Source organism: Phyllopteryx taeniolatus, chromosome 8, assembly GCF_024500385.1.
Source record: "Phyllopteryx taeniolatus isolate TA_2022b chromosome 8, UOR_Ptae_1.2, whole genome shotgun sequence".
Taxonomy (NCBI): Eukaryota; Metazoa; Chordata; class Actinopteri; order Syngnathiformes; family Syngnathidae; genus Phyllopteryx; species Phyllopteryx taeniolatus.
Window position 1 is genome coordinate 1,387,501 of NC_084509.1, and position 17,919 is coordinate 1,405,419.

The 17,919-nt window shown below is 40.1% G+C and overlaps 1 protein-coding gene across 2 annotated transcripts in view; it reads right to left on the reverse strand.

The window, feature by feature from the left end:
- The window catches only part of cwf19l2 (CWF19 like cell cycle control factor 2), a 21,073-nt gene extending 3,154 nt beyond the window's left edge, over nucleotides 1-17,919 (reverse strand). Inside the window, exons 1-14 of one of the 2 annotated variants that reach the window (XM_061781763.1) lie at nucleotides 17,752-17,919; nucleotides 17,187-17,297; nucleotides 16,367-16,480; nucleotides 15,735-15,851; nucleotides 15,446-15,565; nucleotides 14,735-14,828; nucleotides 13,986-14,101; nucleotides 13,371-13,827; nucleotides 9,491-9,707; nucleotides 8,133-8,238; nucleotides 7,133-7,234; nucleotides 3,847-3,975; nucleotides 2,865-3,002; nucleotides 9-221 (exon numbers count right to left, since the gene is read on the reverse strand). In XM_061781763.1, coding sequence (XP_061637747.1) covers nucleotides 9-221; nucleotides 2,865-3,002; nucleotides 3,847-3,975; nucleotides 7,133-7,234; nucleotides 8,133-8,238; nucleotides 9,491-9,707; nucleotides 13,371-13,827; nucleotides 13,986-14,101; nucleotides 14,735-14,828; nucleotides 15,446-15,565; nucleotides 15,735-15,851; nucleotides 16,367-16,480; nucleotides 17,187-17,297; nucleotides 17,752-17,844 — 2,127 coding nt within the window. In that variant the 5' untranslated portion in view covers nucleotides 17,845-17,919. Of the gene's footprint in view, nucleotides 1-8; nucleotides 222-2,864; nucleotides 3,003-3,846; nucleotides 3,976-7,132; nucleotides 7,235-8,132; nucleotides 8,239-9,490; nucleotides 9,708-13,370; nucleotides 13,828-13,985; nucleotides 14,105-14,734; nucleotides 14,829-15,445; nucleotides 15,566-15,734; nucleotides 15,852-16,366; nucleotides 16,481-17,186; nucleotides 17,298-17,751 lie in introns of both variants that reach the window. The other variant, XM_061781762.1, reaches the window with a different exon arrangement.

Below are 17,919 nucleotides of genomic sequence, written 5' to 3' on the forward strand. Positions count from 1 at the left end.
TAAATTACCTTGCTCCCTATGGCTACGATGAGGTGCTTCTGGAGCTCCTGGCTGCTGAAACAGTGACGGCATTTCTCCATAGTGGCCGCCAGCCTCCTACTCTCCACGGTGGCTTTGTTCCTCAGCCTCTCCTCCTCCCTCCCTTCACCCTCCTTTCGCACTGCACTTGACACAAACATGTCATCCAGAGTGTAGTTTTCTCCATCCGTCTTTCCCATCATCTGGAGGGTCCATTGGAACACAGGTCATGGTGGTGCAGAACAGCGACAGAGGACAAAAGACAGATATGTAGTAGTTGTTAGACTGGGTTATTTTTAGATGAGGCTATTTCAGCAGATGGTTAGTTACCCTTTGATAAAAACATCACTGTTTGTAGATGCTGACACAATTTAATTTTTTATGGTACTGTGTGTGTGTGCATGCGTGCTTGGTCAGAACTGGCCTATGAACAGCAAGTTGCAGGAAACGGGAGTATCAACTCAGCCTCTACGGCTCAGTCTTGTCACCATGGTAACCAGGCAACAGATTGCAGAAGTGTGTGTGTGTGAGAGAGAGAGAGAGAGAGAGATTTGGGGGCAAGCACAGCTGAAGTGTGTGTATGTGAAGTGTGGGAGTGAGTGAGAGTGAAGACTGGATTAGTTTAGTGACATTGTGGGAAAGTGCGCGCGCGTGTGTGTGGTTATGCGTGTCCCTTAGAAGAACATTGTCTGCTGCAATTGTAATTGGACATGAAATTGCATACACGTAGATTGCTCAGGCTGCACAGCGAATATCAGCCTTCAACTGTTCAGCTGGATTTGAAGTGTTGTGTTTATGACATTAAATGCACACTGATGCCAATTGAGGGGGGATTTCAAAACTAATTTAAGCCACTGTGGGAAATACAAATCTGCATGCTTTGGCTGACCGAGGTTCAGGCAAATTAACGAACACAACATCTTTAATTAAAACAAAAAAGTCTGATAACCCATTACACACAACTCTGAATAGTAACGCAGGGCGAGCAGCACACATGAGGATTTTGTAACAGACCAGCACTATTATAAAGCACTAAATAAAATAAAGTTGCCATGGCAATCACAAAGATACTATTTTCCAATTATATCCCAGTCTACCATGATCATAACTATTTTATAACTGTTCTTACAGTTAACAACTCTAAATTGCCCGTAGGTGTGAATGTGAGTGCGAATGGTTGTTTGTTTATATGTGCCCTATGATTGGCTGGCAACCAGTTCAGGGTGTACCCTGCCTCCTGCCCGATGACAGCTGGGATAGGCTCCAGCACTCCCGCGGCCCTTGTGAGGATAAGCGGCTCAGAAAATGGATGGATGGATGGATAAATGTCAGTGAATTTATTTTTTATGGCTGGATCTCTTGATGTGCTTTCATAATTTCAACACATTCACTGCCCGTCCTCCATGTTAACATGGATATTTGAATTCCACAGCCATCAATGGCAGTGAATCAATTTTAATTGGGTAAGATTGGGTCACTAATTCAATACAAATGGGGAACGGCAAGAGGAGAGATTTTGACGCAAACAGATAAAAGGAATATACTGCTAATTAAACAAAGCCCAAAAGAGGCTGGTGGAGGTGATGGGGATTTGGAAAGGAATCGTCGGAACAAAACCGATTTTCACACCTTTGCAAATCAGAAATCTATAACCGTGATATTGATATGTATAAAAGCCCTGCCATAGTAACTGTGGGAATATTTTAAGTGTCACTCTTTGTTGGTGCTGGATGGGTGCATATTTATACATGCATGCATGTGGAATGGATATTTCTGTGAGCCTACACGTGTGTGTGTAAACAAATATGGGGAGTTGTTCCTCTTTGCCGTTGCATCTCATTGTGTTCATTATACTTAGGAACACACGTAAACACATGTAAACACACACATACACCTAACTTTCACTCTCCCCCCACAGAAAGGAATCAAGCAAAAACAAATTTTAAAAAGCAGCAGCACAGCAGTCTAATCTATATTGTGACTATTTCAAGGATGAAGAGGGAAAGATAATGTGCTTAGAAAGTGGAAACATGTCAAGAACTTTATAAATAAAAAGGTACAGATTCTGATTAATGTATTAATACAATCTTGTATATAATTGGTACAATGTATGACCAGTCTCATACTTAACCAACTCAAAATGGGCTATCATACTCTGTTATTGTTCACCACTCGTCAATATAAAAGTGGACTGTTTTGCTCAATTTATACAAACATTAAGTCAATGTTTGAATCATGTACACTTAGATAAAGTAATAGTAGAATAGATAAAAATACAAACTGAACAACTTTTTTTGCATCAATTTGTTACCAGTTATAAAAAAAAAAATTATACTCAAAACTATGCAACATATATTTAACTGACCCAATCACTGTGCATTCATATAATTTTGATCAGTACTCAAGAAATACTTGATGCTAAATGCTATATTTTTTATTTTCAGCGCCATCTAAAATTTACAAATAATACGACATGTGCAAAGAGTAAATGTACTGTACATATTATGTATATTGTTGATTTGGGATCTGTATGAAGACATTATAGGAACACACCCAGTAAAGAGAAACAGTAGAAAATGTTCAAATAATTTAATATTTCTTCAAAGGCAGGCTGCTTTGAAGATCAAGTTCTAACTTGATATCCTGCTACAGTTCTGTAGCTTTGGAAGGCAGGATACAAGTCTTTAATAACCAGGCTAAGGAAACAATTAATCTTATCTTCAAGATGGCAGGCTGCTTTTTCAATTATTTTTGTATGACCAATACTTACAAAGTTTCCTCAAGGTCACTGTTTTTGCTGTGCTGTATTATGCACTGCACCGTTTGTGATAAAAGTGCCTTCTTACCTTGGCAGCCATTCGAGAGTAGAGGGCGTTCTGATCCTGTGTGGAGCTCATCTTCTCCCTCCTAACCATCTCCTTCAGACCCACACTGTCGTCATCCTCAAAGTACCTCACACGCTGTCCATCAACGTGAGTCTCAATCTGAACAAAGAGAGTTTGCGTATGACGAACACAGGCTGCAGTTATTTAGAGCATGTTCACACCTGTTTATAACAATTCATCAGCTTTTAATATGGGTTAAAAAAACAAGTGGTGATGAACCAGCTCTTAATATGGGTAAAAGAATACTTAAGTGTTGATGAAACCAACTCCCTCAATTGGTACAACAAACATCACTCTCTTGTGATTTTCACCCATTTGCATATTGCAATGAATCCAAATCACTACTAATCACTACCTCTACCTCTAAGTTTCCTCTGGATTCAAGCTCCTTCCCAAAGAACAGTATGTATACTGTATTACAATTTAAACTGATTAAATTTGACAGTTACAGTATCATCTAAACACTGAATTGGACTTTGCATGCTGCATTAGCTTGATGCAAAAACACAATCTGGATCAGATGTGGGGGGGAGAAATTGTTAAACATACCAGTAACACTCATTGAAAAAAAATACTATGCTGCATCATATTAGAATATCTACAACTCTTGTATGGGATATCATATTGTGCGAGTGTGAATATAATGCTGTGGATTATCCATTGGCTATACTTAGTTTTGCCCATTATAAAGAATAACAAGGATATTCTGTAAATGATCAGCAATTTAATTGGAACATATTTAAAAGAATAGGAAACCATCATGAGAAATAGAGAACACAAACAAACCCACACCAATAAAAACATTACCTCCTAAAAAGGCCATTAACATATATGAACCTCACATTCCATAATCACAAAGGAAGGATGATGTAAATGCATTTGATGTTTGGCTACAGTTTGTTTGTTTGTTTGTTTGTTTATTATCATGTTGTGTATCCCTTACCGCCTTCTTCTTGCGACGTCCTCCGTGGGGCTCCTGACGTCCTGATATAGGCTTGACAGGCCAGGCCTGACCTGAGTGATCAGTTCTGAATAATAGGACCTCCCGGTCTTCACTAGAGCAATCTGCCACCTAAGAACCCCAAAAGTCAATATTTAAAAAATTAATTAATTAAATAAAAATAAAAAATTAAAAACACACACACACAAAATTTCATACGTCTGTCTGACAACATTTCCAAAATAATTACAACATTTTAAAGATTTGTATTTTGTGTGATGGTATTGTGTCCATTAAACCTATTCTTGTTACAACACCATTCATCCATTTAGTACATATCTATATTGATTACATTCAAAAGGGAATCAGACGCAGGTGACTTGTGATAGACGCGTCCTCAGCAAATCATGAAAAAGCTCTCTTGGAGAGATGGAAAGATGAAACAGGGAAATGAGGGAGGGAATAAATCACGTCCTCCAGTCGTGAGTAAATTCTTGCCAGGCTGCACACATTCGGGCTAGTAAGTAAATATGAATTCAAGTCAAAGCTGCAAAACATGAAGAGCCAAAGCGCTTCCATAACAAGACGGACTGGGAGGATCTTGAATGAGAAGAGGTCAAGAGCACTCAATCACTTTGAAGCTTGGAAAGCCACTTAGCTGATAAGGGTTCTAAAACCTAAGAACGATTACTCTTTTCTGAGAAGTCCTACAGTGGATACCATCACAGTTATGATTAATCTGCCCCAACTTTCATACCATTACTCACAACTTGTACTCGCACATGAACATCTAAAGCAATGCCACTGTGAAGGTAGGTGTGAATTCATTACATGACCTGAATTACCCGCACATGTATAAATTCTTTTGAGTATTCATTGCTACAAAAACAGAAACAACATCTCTGCAATAACAATGGAAAATGGCAATACTGTTGATACTTAGAGTGGTTGTCAATATTTTGTTCAACTCTGCTTAAGTATCTATCCATTTTCTATACAGTTTATCCGTTTCAATAGCACACTAGCCAACGACTTGAATACCTTCTCCTGCAGATTTGAAAAGGACACTTTCACACCCCACACCCACAACACCGACCGCAATCACACCGCTGACATCTGCGTTAACCATACACGAACAGGATGTGAGACGCATCTTCAAACAACAAAAGATTAACAAAGCGGCAGGTCCAGACCATCTGTCCCCATCCTGCCTCAAAGTCTGCGCGGACCAGCTCACTCCAGTCTTCACACAGATCTTCAATAGATCTCTGGAACTGTGCGAAGTACCATCCTGTTTCAAACGCTCCACCATCATTCCAGTCCCCAAGAAACGTACAATCTTGGGTCAAAATGACTACAGGCCTGTCGCCTTGACATCTGTGGTTATGAAGTCCTTTGAACGTCTCGTGCTGGACCACCTCAAGAGCGTCACAGGTCCCCTGCTGGACCCCCTACAGTTTGCCTACCGAGCGAACAGGTCTGCGGATGATGCAGTCAACATGGGACTGCACTTCATCCTAGAACACCTCGACAGTGCAGGGACCTACGCGAGGATCCTGTTCGTGGACTTCAGTTCAGCGTTCAACACCATCATCCCCACTCCTTTCCTCCAAGCTTCTCCAGCTCAGCGTCTTGCCTGCCATCTGCCAGTGGATTTCAACACTAAGCACTAAGCACCCGGCTGTCAAACTCCCGAAGTTTGCAGATGACACCACTGTCATCGGCCTCATCATGGACGGTGACGAGTCTGCATATCGACAGGAAGTGGAGCAGCTGGAGCTGTGGTGCGGCCGACACAACCTGGAGCTGAACACGCTCAAGACTGTGGAGATGATCGTGGACTTCAGGAGGCATCCTTCGCCAAAGCTCCCCCTCACGCTGTCCAGCTGCCTTGTGTCAACCGTCGAGACCTTCAAGTTCCTGGGAATTACAGTCTCTCATGACCTCAAGTGGGCGATCAACATCAACTCCGTCCTCAAAAAGGCCCTGCAGAGGATGTACTTCCTGCGGCTTCTGAGAAAGCACGGCCAGCCACAGGAGCTGCTGAGGCAGTTCTACACAGTGGTCATGGAATCAGTCATGTGTTCTTCCATCACAGTCTGGTTTGGTGTTGCTACAAAAAAGGACAAACTCTGACTGCAACGGACAATTAAAACTGCTGAAAGGATTGTCGGTACCCCCCTACTTGCACGCTGCCAGAACTAAGACAAGAGCGTGCAAAATCCTCTCGGACCCTCCACATCCCGGTCATCTTCCGGCGCTACCAATCAATGCAAACTAGAACTAGTAGACATTCCGACAGCTTCTTCCCTCTTGCAATCAACTTCTTAAACAGCTAACCTACAATTCCATTGCAACATGCTGCCAAGTTTGCTGTCACATTTCTGTAGGGCCAATTATATATTACTCGTGCACTCACTGTAGTAGTCTCGCCACGGTGCACTATTTGCATATCTGTTGTTGACCAATACTGGCCACTCATGCTGGAGTAGCATCTGCTCCATTTGCACACTGATTGAGGAGTATCTGCAACATTCGCACAATCAACATTGTCCCAGATTATCGCACTACTTGCTTGAAGTCTCGGCGCACTTTGCACAATGGTCATTGCACCGGACTATTGCTAAATTAGTGCTAGAGGACTCTGCATCTTTTTGCACAATTGTCAAAAATAACATTTGTACCGGCATTACCAGATAACTAGCAACCCTTTATTGCTCAGTGACTGTTTTTGTCAATGTCTTTATGTCTCAAAAGTGTTCTCTGTCAATTGACTGTCTGTTGTCGTACTGTTGTCGTAATTCCTTGTGTTTTTTTTGCACATACTTGTCTAATAAAGAGGATTCTGATTTCAGGGTCGCAGGAAGCTTGAGCCCTCCCGATGGACTTTTGACTGAGCAATAAAAAGTAGACTACACCATGGACTGGTAGCTAGTCAATCACAGGACACATTAGAGACAGACAACTATTCACGCTCAGACTAAGTGGGAGCTAAACCCACACTGCCTGAACAGGAGTCAGGCGAGTGAACCGCTACACCGTCATTGACTGCCTGCTTTAAGTCCTCACAATAACTGCACCTTCTCTGATCTTAAATAGACGTGCCCATTTAGCAAGAGAAGCCTTTGAAAGCATACATTTGGAACATTTAATAATAAATTCATGTGGATGTTTCTACTTAAAACCTCGAGAAAAGCCAAATTACCTTAAATGTTGCCGTTTGAAATATTTTAATGGTAGTTCACTAATTTCCAGGAGACATAAACTAATAAATTTAGTATATTCAGACCTGGTTTGATGTTGCTGTTTCATGGAGCTTCTTTCGTGCAGCGTGGCTCTCTTTGGCTTTGTGAGCTGCATCCAACTGGGCCTTTAGCTTCTCAACCATGGCCTGAAACACAAAGACACAGAAATATTTATTCATTAATTCATTCATCTTCTACTGCTTATCATGTTCAGGGTCGCGAGAGAGATGAAGCCTATCCCAGCTGACTTTGGGTGAGAGCAGAGGTACACCATGGACTGGTCACCAGTAAATCGCAGGGACACAAAGAAATATAGTCTTTCTGGACCAAAAAGTCTGTTTTAGTTCATCTATATTTATTTATTGATCCTTTATTTAACTAGGTAAGGGAATTGAGAACAAATTCTCATTTGCAATGCCAACCTGGCTGCAGACAGCAGGGTAAAAAAAGCAAATACAAATCTCTCATTAAGTTAACACTGCTTTTGCTCGGGGATTTGAGTAAGACAAAGAGCATAAGAATTAAGATAATTTGACAAGTGCATTTTAAGTGTTCACAGGACAAGATTTAATTAAATTAAGAATACAGAGACCTAATAGAGAACACACCTTTTCCCAACACATCACAAATTGGTACCTTAAGCTACAGAAAATCAATACTTTTATGTACAGCACTTAAACACCCAGGAAGTCGTCTGCAAATGTCAGTTTGATTGGTGTAGTGGAGGTGTGTGCGTGTGTGTGTGTGAGAGAGGGCGTGTGAGAGAGAGAGAGAGAGAGAGAGAGAGAGAGAGAGAAAGAGAGAGAGAGAGAGAGAGTGTATGCGGTATGAGACAGGTCTTCATTGCTCTGTATAAGAGATGCTGACACTGACCTCCACACTGATGTGTGATAATGAAGTGTAAAGATCAATGCACTCTATAGTCTATAACTGCTGAGTTTCAGCTTTGCCGTATGTTTTGTATCATTTTCCAAACATTTGCATGTTAAAATACTAAGTTATGAAGAACATATTTCAGTATTCAAATTTGGTTTGCCAACTTACTGCGTTACCCATAATCTCTGCCTTCACCAGTTTAGCGCCCAGTTTGTTCATCTCTTCCTCAGAGAGAACTAGAAGCTCTTCCACCTGTTCATCATCGTCACTCTCACTTGAAGAAAGCATAAACACACCACATTAAAGAAAAAGGCAACAATATGGGCTTAAAACATGCAGATATTGAACACTGATTGCAGGATTTGACATTTGGCACTACCTGTAAAAGCTTGGTAAAATCTCCCCTGTCATAATATGGTTGTCTCTTACTGATTTTGCCCATAGCATGAGCTATAGCATGATAATGTAATCTTACGAACTGTCAATGGGGGAAGTTATATGGAGCATTTCAGTTTAACCATTTACTGTAATTGTCTTTTTCCAATCTCTCACCATGTTTGTCTGTTCTGATTCATTAACATCTGTGAAGCCACGTTCTGGGCTATTACACTCCTCATTGCTGAATGTAATTGGGCAAGGATGCTGTAGACTCCTTTCATGCTGCAGGGATTCTGTCTGCTACTTTTCTCAAAGTTAGGCAAACAAGCCAAAAAAAAGAATGACTAAAAAGGCTTTGCAATATGTTCATCCCCTGGCATCAGCCACATGGCATTGCAAACGATTTTTTTAATAAAGCATTTTATGAAGTTTTTGAGTACTCAAGGGGAGTTGATAATGGCTGAAGACATGCTATAGACAACGGATAAAAGTGAATTATAAAAGGCTACAGATTAAACTAAAAACATCTCCACTGTAGACTAGGTCTGATAGCAAGCCACCATGTTTTAATGATGATGTCACCCCGCAGTGATTGATTTCCCAGCATGCAAAGCATCGTAAATAGTTTGTCAGTTACCACAATTATTCCTGAAATAGTTAATCATGCTGTTAATAGACCTTATGTGTTTTTATCCTCCTCTGCATCTTGTTGTTGTGTGTTAACAATTTTTCTTATCATTATTATTATTTTGCACCAGCAGTGAAAGTGGCATTGAGACGGATGACGTGCCTCGTTGTCACAGTGGTGAGCATGTTCAAGGCATGTGCCAATGCCAACGTTATACACAAACAAATTACAGTCATCTGCGGACACGTCGCCAAACACAATAATAAATGTGAAATCACAGTCGAGCCAAAACAATTATAGTCATGCCTACAGAGCACACCCATTTTCAGAAATAGGCAGCTCATAAAAATGTTACTTGGTTGTGTAATTTCACACTTGCAATTTGGATGGTCAGGCACACAGTAACACTACTATTTTTACACATGAAAAAAAGTAAATTTTCCATAATATGTTCCCTTTAAGAAATGCAACAGTAACCCTCATTCAACACATTTCTCTTTCTGTTGAGAAGACAACTGACCTTGATTTAGCAGCTTTGTCATCACAAGGAGCAGGGGTTGGCTTTGCAGCATCTCTCACTTCCTGTGCTTTTTCAAAATGATCCGGCTCATGTACAGGACCTCCAGTCTTCTTCCATGCTATAGCGCTTGTGGTTTGTGGACCAGAATCTTCATCATCTGAGGTGGGTTTCAAAAATCGCATTGATGACCGAGCTCTGTGAGGACGACGCTCAGGACCTGTAAAGTAAACGCAATGAAAAGCATATTGAGACTCTCAAGGCAAATTGACATACAAGGAATTTGGCAAAATGGAATTTGTGCACTGGAATACATAAAGGCCTTCCCAAAACTGTTTGCACATAGCTGAAAGAATACAATTATGCAAATAGTCTTGGAACTAATTAATACTGGCACAAAACATGATTCAAGCCACACAATTCAGAACTCTCTCCTCCATGTGGCATAGTTCGATTATAGGTCGTCGCAGGGTCAAAAGAAGCAAAAAGCATAAAATCAGATATCCTCAGATGGCAATCAGGTCCGTTTCAAATGTAGATACATATCAAACATGAATCTGAAACTAAGAAATCATACGAATGACATCATCGTAATGCACAGATGCCTATAAATCCAACCAAAAATGCCCACAGTGAATAAAACAAAAAACAACACCTGCGGTGGATCTAAACTACAGGACAGTGAACACATTGACCATTAAATGGTGCAAATATTATACATTGGAGCTGCACAGACAATTAAATATGGAAAAAGGATTCCAGATGGTGCCCAGTGGAGTAATGCTGACCCATTGAACCACCCAAACCCCAGGTCTGTCCAGGCCAACTAAACAATACATAATGTTGAATATTTCAGTTTCTTCATCGATAATTGTTTACCTCTTTGTTATCACTGCCAAACCCTTACACTCATGTTATGGTTTGCCTGCATTTTGGGTATATGTGCATGCTGATTATATGAGGCCATGGGACCTCATATGGAACATTAGACAATACATACAATCAGACAGAAATTACATATACAGTACACTCGTAAATAAAATTGTTGGTGCCCTTCCGTTAAAGATAAACCGACAAGAATCCCTGAAATAACTTGAACCTGTCAACAGTCATAATATATAAATAAAATGTTGAAAATGAATAAATGAAAATCAGGCATTGCTTTGTTTTTGTGTTCCAGTTGAATAATAAAAAAAAGTTAGACTCCTTATTGCAGTTTGACCACAAAAAAGCAAAGCTTGATTTAATTTCTTGATTGTCAGTATTTTTTAAATTTACAATTTTGTTTCTACAAACCCCAATTCCAATGAAGTTGGGATGTTGAGTAAGACAGAATACAATTATCTGCAAATCCTTTTCAACCTATACTGTATGTACCTGTACCTTTCAGCATTAATGGTGCCTACACAGATGTGCAAGTTACCCATGCAATGGGCACTTGAACACCCCCATACCATCACAGATGCTGGCTTTTGAACTTTGCACTGATAACATCCCAGATGGTCCTTTGCCTCTTTGGCCCAGAGGAAACGATGTCCATAATATCCAAAAACAATTTGAAATGTGGACCATCAGACCATAGCACACTGTTCCACTTTGCGTCAGTCCATTTCAGATGAGCTCGGGGTGTTGTTGATATATGGCTTTTGCTTTGCATGTTAGTGTTTTCACTTGCATTTGTAGATGTAGCGAAGAAGTGTGTTAACTGGCAATGGTTTCCTAAAGTTTTCCTGAGCACACGTGGCAGTATCCTTTACGCAATGATGCCGATTTTTGATGTAGTGCCGCCTGAGGGATCAAAGGTCACAGGCATTCAATGGTGGTTTTCGGCCTTTACACTTACGTGTAGAGATTTCTCCAGATTCTCTGAATCTTTTAATGATATTATGGAACGTAGATGATGAAATCGCTAAATTCCTTGCAAATGTATGCTGAGAAGGATTGTTCTTAAACTATTGAACTATTTGCTCATGCAGTTGCTCATTAACAGAAGAGTGCCAACAATTACATCCACGTGTGGAGTCACTAATATGGACAACAGGCCTCATGTACAAAGACTTGCGTGGATTTCCTACTAAAACATGACGTATGCTCAAATCCAGAAAACGTCGTACGCACAAAAATATCCAGATGTATGAAACTCTGCGTACTCATGAATCCAAGCACATTTCCTTCGTACATTCCAATTAACGTGGAAATAAGCGCACGTTGGAGTAGCCGACTCCTCCCTCTCCACGCCCACATTTGAATATGCAAATCATATTTAAATGAACCCTGCACCTGAGATGCCGATCTCTGCATGATCAGAAAAAAAGGAAAATGAGCAAGGTAATAAAGAAAAATATTTTTGCAGAATGTGAAGTTGCTCAATGAAGTGGAGGTGCGCAAGAAAATCCTCTTTGGCACGCTGGCCTCCGGCGTTAACACACGAAAGAGGAGTGAATGGGACAGCGCGTGTGCGGCTGTCAATGCTGTGGAGACAGAATAGCGCGCACATGCTGAACTAAAAAAGCAGTGGTCAGACATTAAGGCGGATGTGAAGCCGAGGACAGATGCCCACCGCCAAAGTGTGGCCACAATTAGGCGGAAGAACCGGCGCGGAGGGCCTCACCCCGTTCATGGAGAGAATCGCTGCGATCATGGGTGACGCTGCTCTCAGGGGTGATGGGAGGACATGTGGCTGACTATGATCACCCCACAAGGTTAATACCATGTATTTTTATAACTCATAAATGTGTTAATACAGTAACCTACACTGTATGCGTTCATGCGTAAATGTTGTATTTGTAATAAATCTTTTGAATTCAAATAGAAGCACATCAGCATATCAAAGAGGATATCAAAAACTTTGACTCCTTTTTGATTACTCAATTTATTATTTTAATACATAGGAGTGGACACGCACGCTGAAAAAAAACTTGTATTTTTTTAGGAGAAGAGGGGTAAATTATGTCAATTTAAACATTTTAATCATGTGCAACCGATGTATATGCGATAAAGGTTCATGCGTAAATGTTGTATGTGTGGTATTTGTAATAAATCTTTTGAATTCAAATAGAAGCACATCAGCATATCAAAGAGGATATCAACAACTTTGACTCCTTTTTGATTACTCAATTTATTATTTTAATACATAGGAGTGGACACGCACGCTGAAAAAAAACTTTTTTTTAGGAGAAGAGGGGTAAATTATGTCAATTTAAACATTTTAATCATGTGCAACCGATGTATATGCTCAAATGAAGTAAATTCAAAGGACTTTTTTTTCCAGTGCATGTGCTGGAGTCACGAAACGATTTTGAGGGCAATAGGCGGCATAAATGATCGCCTTGATCAATTAATAGGTGTCCTTACAAATATCAGTGGCTCATTAAATGCCCTGGTTAACAAATGAATTCTGAGTCCTTGCCTCAATTGCCTTGTTGAAATCAAATGTTGCCGGGCATGTATTGTTCATCAGTGCTAATTGTTCATGTCTCTCTGATGTGCAGATTTATGAGAACAGTTTCCCAGCATCACCTCTTAGTGTCGCCAAAGCACCAAAAGCTGCAGAAACGTAGGCACGCCATCCATGCAATTGGCGTGAGGCACCGCACATTTCCACGGTCATGTCACTCTTGATACATCTGAACTTTGCCGTGAAAAAGAACGGACGCCACGTTTTTGTGCGTACACACCTTTTGTACATGAGGCCCCTGGTCACTTAGATCTGCAGCGTAAATTTAGCCGATGATGCCAGGAGGATTAAGGTTTCTAGTGCAGGGTTGATTAGTTTAATACATTTAGAGTCATGTTCTTAATGTCAATTTAATGTGGCCCACATTAGGGGTTGTTGCTTCTATAAAGAATAGGTGTCCAGTCAGAAAGGATGATATTAACTCACCTCTGCTGTCGTCATCTTGTGAGGGCTTAAGGAAACAGCCTTTCTGTGTCCCAAGAGAGGAGGAACGTTGACTCCAATTTTTGTCAGATGAGGATGTAACACTGGGCCTCTCGCAATCGATGTTTCTTCCTCTATCTTCATCCCGTTCCTTCTCTCTCTCCCGGACCCTATATCTGTCTTTGTCCTTGTTTGGCTTTCTTTCACTATCTCGATCTCTCTCTCTATCTCGATAGCGTCCCCTCTCAGAATATCTCTCATGGGACAAAGGTGATGAGTCTCTTTCATATCTTCTGCACCGATCTATCTCCATCTCGTCTCCTTTTTTCCGCCACGTCTCTCTGCTCTCCATTCCTTCCATCCGCCTGCCTTTCAACATGATGTCCCTTTCTCCTCTGTTTTTATGTCCATAAACAGCCTTTTCTGCCTCTGCAAGTCGCTGCTGGAATTCCTCCATTGACTGGAAAATAAACAAAACAAAAACTTTGAGTATTTGTGTCTTCCTAACAGGATTCCTATTTTTGTAAGCAGCGCCTTGTTAGCTACAATCAACTTGCTGGCTTTTTCATAATCCAGCCACATGTGTACTGTAAAGGTGCGCCATGCATCAGTCCTTACTCCATATCTGTCTGCCACCACATTGTCCAGGCTGCGCTGCTCTCTTTCTGCCTGCTCCTTCATCCTCTGATAGTTCTTCCTGAGCCAGCTAAGACCACCATCATTCACCACTGAACCTGCTGGAAGATTAATTTTAAGGGGCTAATAGTATATTTCCCATTAAAGTAAAGCATATTCATTAATACAGTATGTTGTGCTTGAATCTGATGAGCAAAATGTGAACCAACACCAAGGACACCTAGGAGCAAAACCTTGTTTTAATAAAGTCACTGTCATTTTCTTTTTCTGTAAGCGACAGGGAAACAATCAATTAAAATCGGAACACTGATTATTTTATGGTCGAAAAAAAAATTTGCCTAAAAATTGCCTATCCTAAGTGTCATTTTTAATGATAACCAAAAATGAAACTAAAATTTGAAAAATCAAATTAATGACTTTAGAATCGGCGGGCACTTTTGGTTAAATAAAATGTATATTAAGTCTTTAATTTATTTATTTCATTCAAAAAAATGTTTATTATTTACTATAAATGTAAAACAATTAGTAAAATAAAGAGCACATATTTAACATTGTGTTCATTGTATTGAATGTGTAAATAATACAACAATAAATTATTTAATCATTACAAAAATGACTTACATATTTTAAGTTCACATTTTTTTTTTAATGTCATGGCCCTTCTCTTCATTTTAATTTGTAAAATAAAATCTCAAAGCAGAAATCAAGTAAAATCTTGATAGTAATGTTACCTTTCTTTGCAGCCGTACCAGCCATCTCCTCAGGGGGCAGACCAGTTCCACCATCCTTCCAGTACGGGTTGAGTTCCAATTTGTGCAAGCCAGCCTAAAATTAAACATACAAGTAATGTTTACACACACTCACTGCATGCGTGAATGGTATGTTTTCCCATTCCTTATCATCCAAAAAGTTAATTAGGTATGATAATTAAGTATGATAATTCTGTAAGAAAAGATTTATTAATTAAACAACTAGAGCCTATCGTAGGTGACTTTGGGTGAAGGGTGGAACGACACCATGGACGACTCGCCAGTCAATCGCAGGGCTCATACCGACAATCAATCAATCACTCTCACATTCACAAAATTACTAAGTGAGAACTGAACACACGCTGCCTGCTCGAAAGTACAGTTAGTGAACCACTATACCATCAATGATACAGGATCATTAATACATGTTAACTTGTTATATGAATATCTCTATGAGACAATCAAAATTAAACATCTTGTACTCATTTCTTTAGAGCGTACATGTAGTGTTCGAGGCTGTATCTAACATAGCTGGAGAACACATCTGTGAGAATACCACTAAACCCACCACTTTTTTACCTTGGCAACCACAGAGCAGCAAAATTAATACTATATGTTACCTTTATGTCTATGAAATTAGGTGCTTTTGCGCATCGGAGAGGAGAGGGAAAAAGTAACAAATAATAGACACACCTGTTCAATGGCCTGAGCTTTGTCCCGCTCCTGCTCTTTCTGTCGTTCTTTCTCAGCTCTCTTCTCTGCTGTGGATGTGGTTTTCATAGCCAAAAAGTCAAAAGTCATCCATTCATCTCTCTACAGGAAAGATATAAGTATTTTATTAATATATCAATGGATAGAAAAACAAACACCAACTGAAAGCATGTCTTCAAATATCCAATTGAATATTCTAATTTGTTTGAAACAACTGAGTGACGCTAAACATATCGTTTCAGCACCTTTGGATGATGAATGGAAACAGTACCTGGATATTTTGAGCTGAGTCGCTATTGCTCTCTGGAGACTTGGATTTTTCTGAAACCTTCCAGGCTTTAGCAGGCTGTGCCTGAGGCTGAGCTTCAACCCACTCATCGACTGAGTCCTGACAAATAAAGAAAGATAAAGACAAACTATGGCCCCAAATCCTAATGTACAACAATAAATAAAATACCTTAGATAATCCTCTGTTCACAAAAATCGCACTTCGACAAATAAACATTTGTTACAGAGGTATAAACAGTTACTATTGCTTATTACTAAGAGGCACTATACTGCCAATCAAGTTTCCAGTTGGTTAAGAATAAGTGCCAAGTAGCAACATAAATAAATAAATAAATAACAAGTAGATCAAAGCAACATTTTTGATTTAAGATTTATACTGTATCATCAAAAAAAAATAATTAACATATGCCAGATTTCCAGCACCACGATGGAATACTAAGCCATAGCTCTGCATCCTAAAACACAGATTGATAGTACTTTATGCGTCCCTGCTAATTTGTGTGCGTCTCAGACACAGGGCACACATCAAACGAGATCCCTGCTGTAGTTCTAACAATTACATTTGTTCTGACTTCCAATACGCTACGGATGTATTGAATGATTTAATTAACTCACATTTGAGCTGTCACTTGAGCCATCTGCTGCTTCTGTCACCTTTTCCCTCTTCGCCTTTTTCTTCTTCTTTTTTGATTTCTTCTCTTTCTTCTTTTTGCTTTTCCCAGAGGTTTCCTGAATGGCAAAAGCAAGTGAGAAACTGACACATTTTTGGTGTATTATTTTTTTACCACTGTGAAACTAATGACTACATGTCTGCCGTGTCTTTTTCTCCTTGATTTTTGTTTGTATCAGAGATCCACCGCTCTTGGAGGATAATTATTTAAATGTTTAATTGTGGAGAAAAAAGGGAAATCACAGATGTTCCACAAAATAATTTCTATTCAAAATACCACCCTTCTGGTTTTAAGGAACACTTATTAAAAAAATAAATAAATAAATTGGTGTAGTAATTTTTTGGGGGGGGGGGAGCAAGGAGAGAGAAAAATATGGAATCGCTCATTTCTGGGGAAGAAGATTATGTAATCATAAAAGCATTTTTTTTAAAACACTACACCACTAGCTCTGGCTTTTTTAACAGCTGGCAGTCTGAGCCGTCGACTTAACCAGTGACTAACAGTATTCTTCATCAATCTGGCCCCAACTTCCTCTGATTGGTATTACCAGCTCAGCTTTGTAAATTGGAGCCTTGACATTGAGCATTTTCTTTCATTTCCACCACCTGCGCCTTGCTGTGCTACATGACCACACCATAGCACAAACTAGTTTATTTCACTCCTTTCATAACCTGGAATCGTCTTCATATGTCTGATAGCCTGTAGTTGTTTTGTATCAATTGAGAGTCTATTGAAACGTTAGGCGAGAAAAGGTTGTGCCTTACGGCCTCTATTTTCTTCAGTCTGTCGGTGACCTCAGGGAGCATCCAAGTGTCTTCCCCTCTTTGCCTCTTCAGCTCCTTCCTCCTTTCCTCTCTCTCATATTGTTGCTTGGCCTAAATAGTGCGTAGGGAGAAACAGATTAGAAGGGGCCTCATAAATTTGAGGTGTTAAAAAAAATAAGACTATGTCAGTGGGTTTTAAAATACACAATACTCGACTCTTGGCTTTTACCGGAGCAAACACAAATGAGTCGGGCTGATAACGTGTTAACACCACTACGAGCAGAATCATCATCCGCTGTGTAGGTGCAGTGTAAACACAGCTTGAAAACAAGTAGATAACTGGCACTGTAAACACCGCGTAGTTGACGCAACCATGACATAAAACATCGGACAAACACAGCCGGCGAGTCCTATCAGCTTCATCCGCGATTGTACAGTTCGATGACAACAACGCTAGCCATTAGCATACTTAGCTTGCTAGCTCGTATGAGGGCAAGGAGTATGTTCCGACGCGTGTCACATTAGGCTTTAAATATACAAATAATCAACTGTAGTTAAACTGTACCCTTTCAATCGCCTCTTGTCGTGCCTGTCGTTTACTGTCCTTACGATCAACTACGCTGCTAGTACTCTCAAACCGAACTGCATGCGCCGCCATGACACTGCCGTAAATGACAGAAATGTCGTAAAATGTTTACGTCTGGTGCAGGGGCTTTGCGGTGGGAGTGATGGC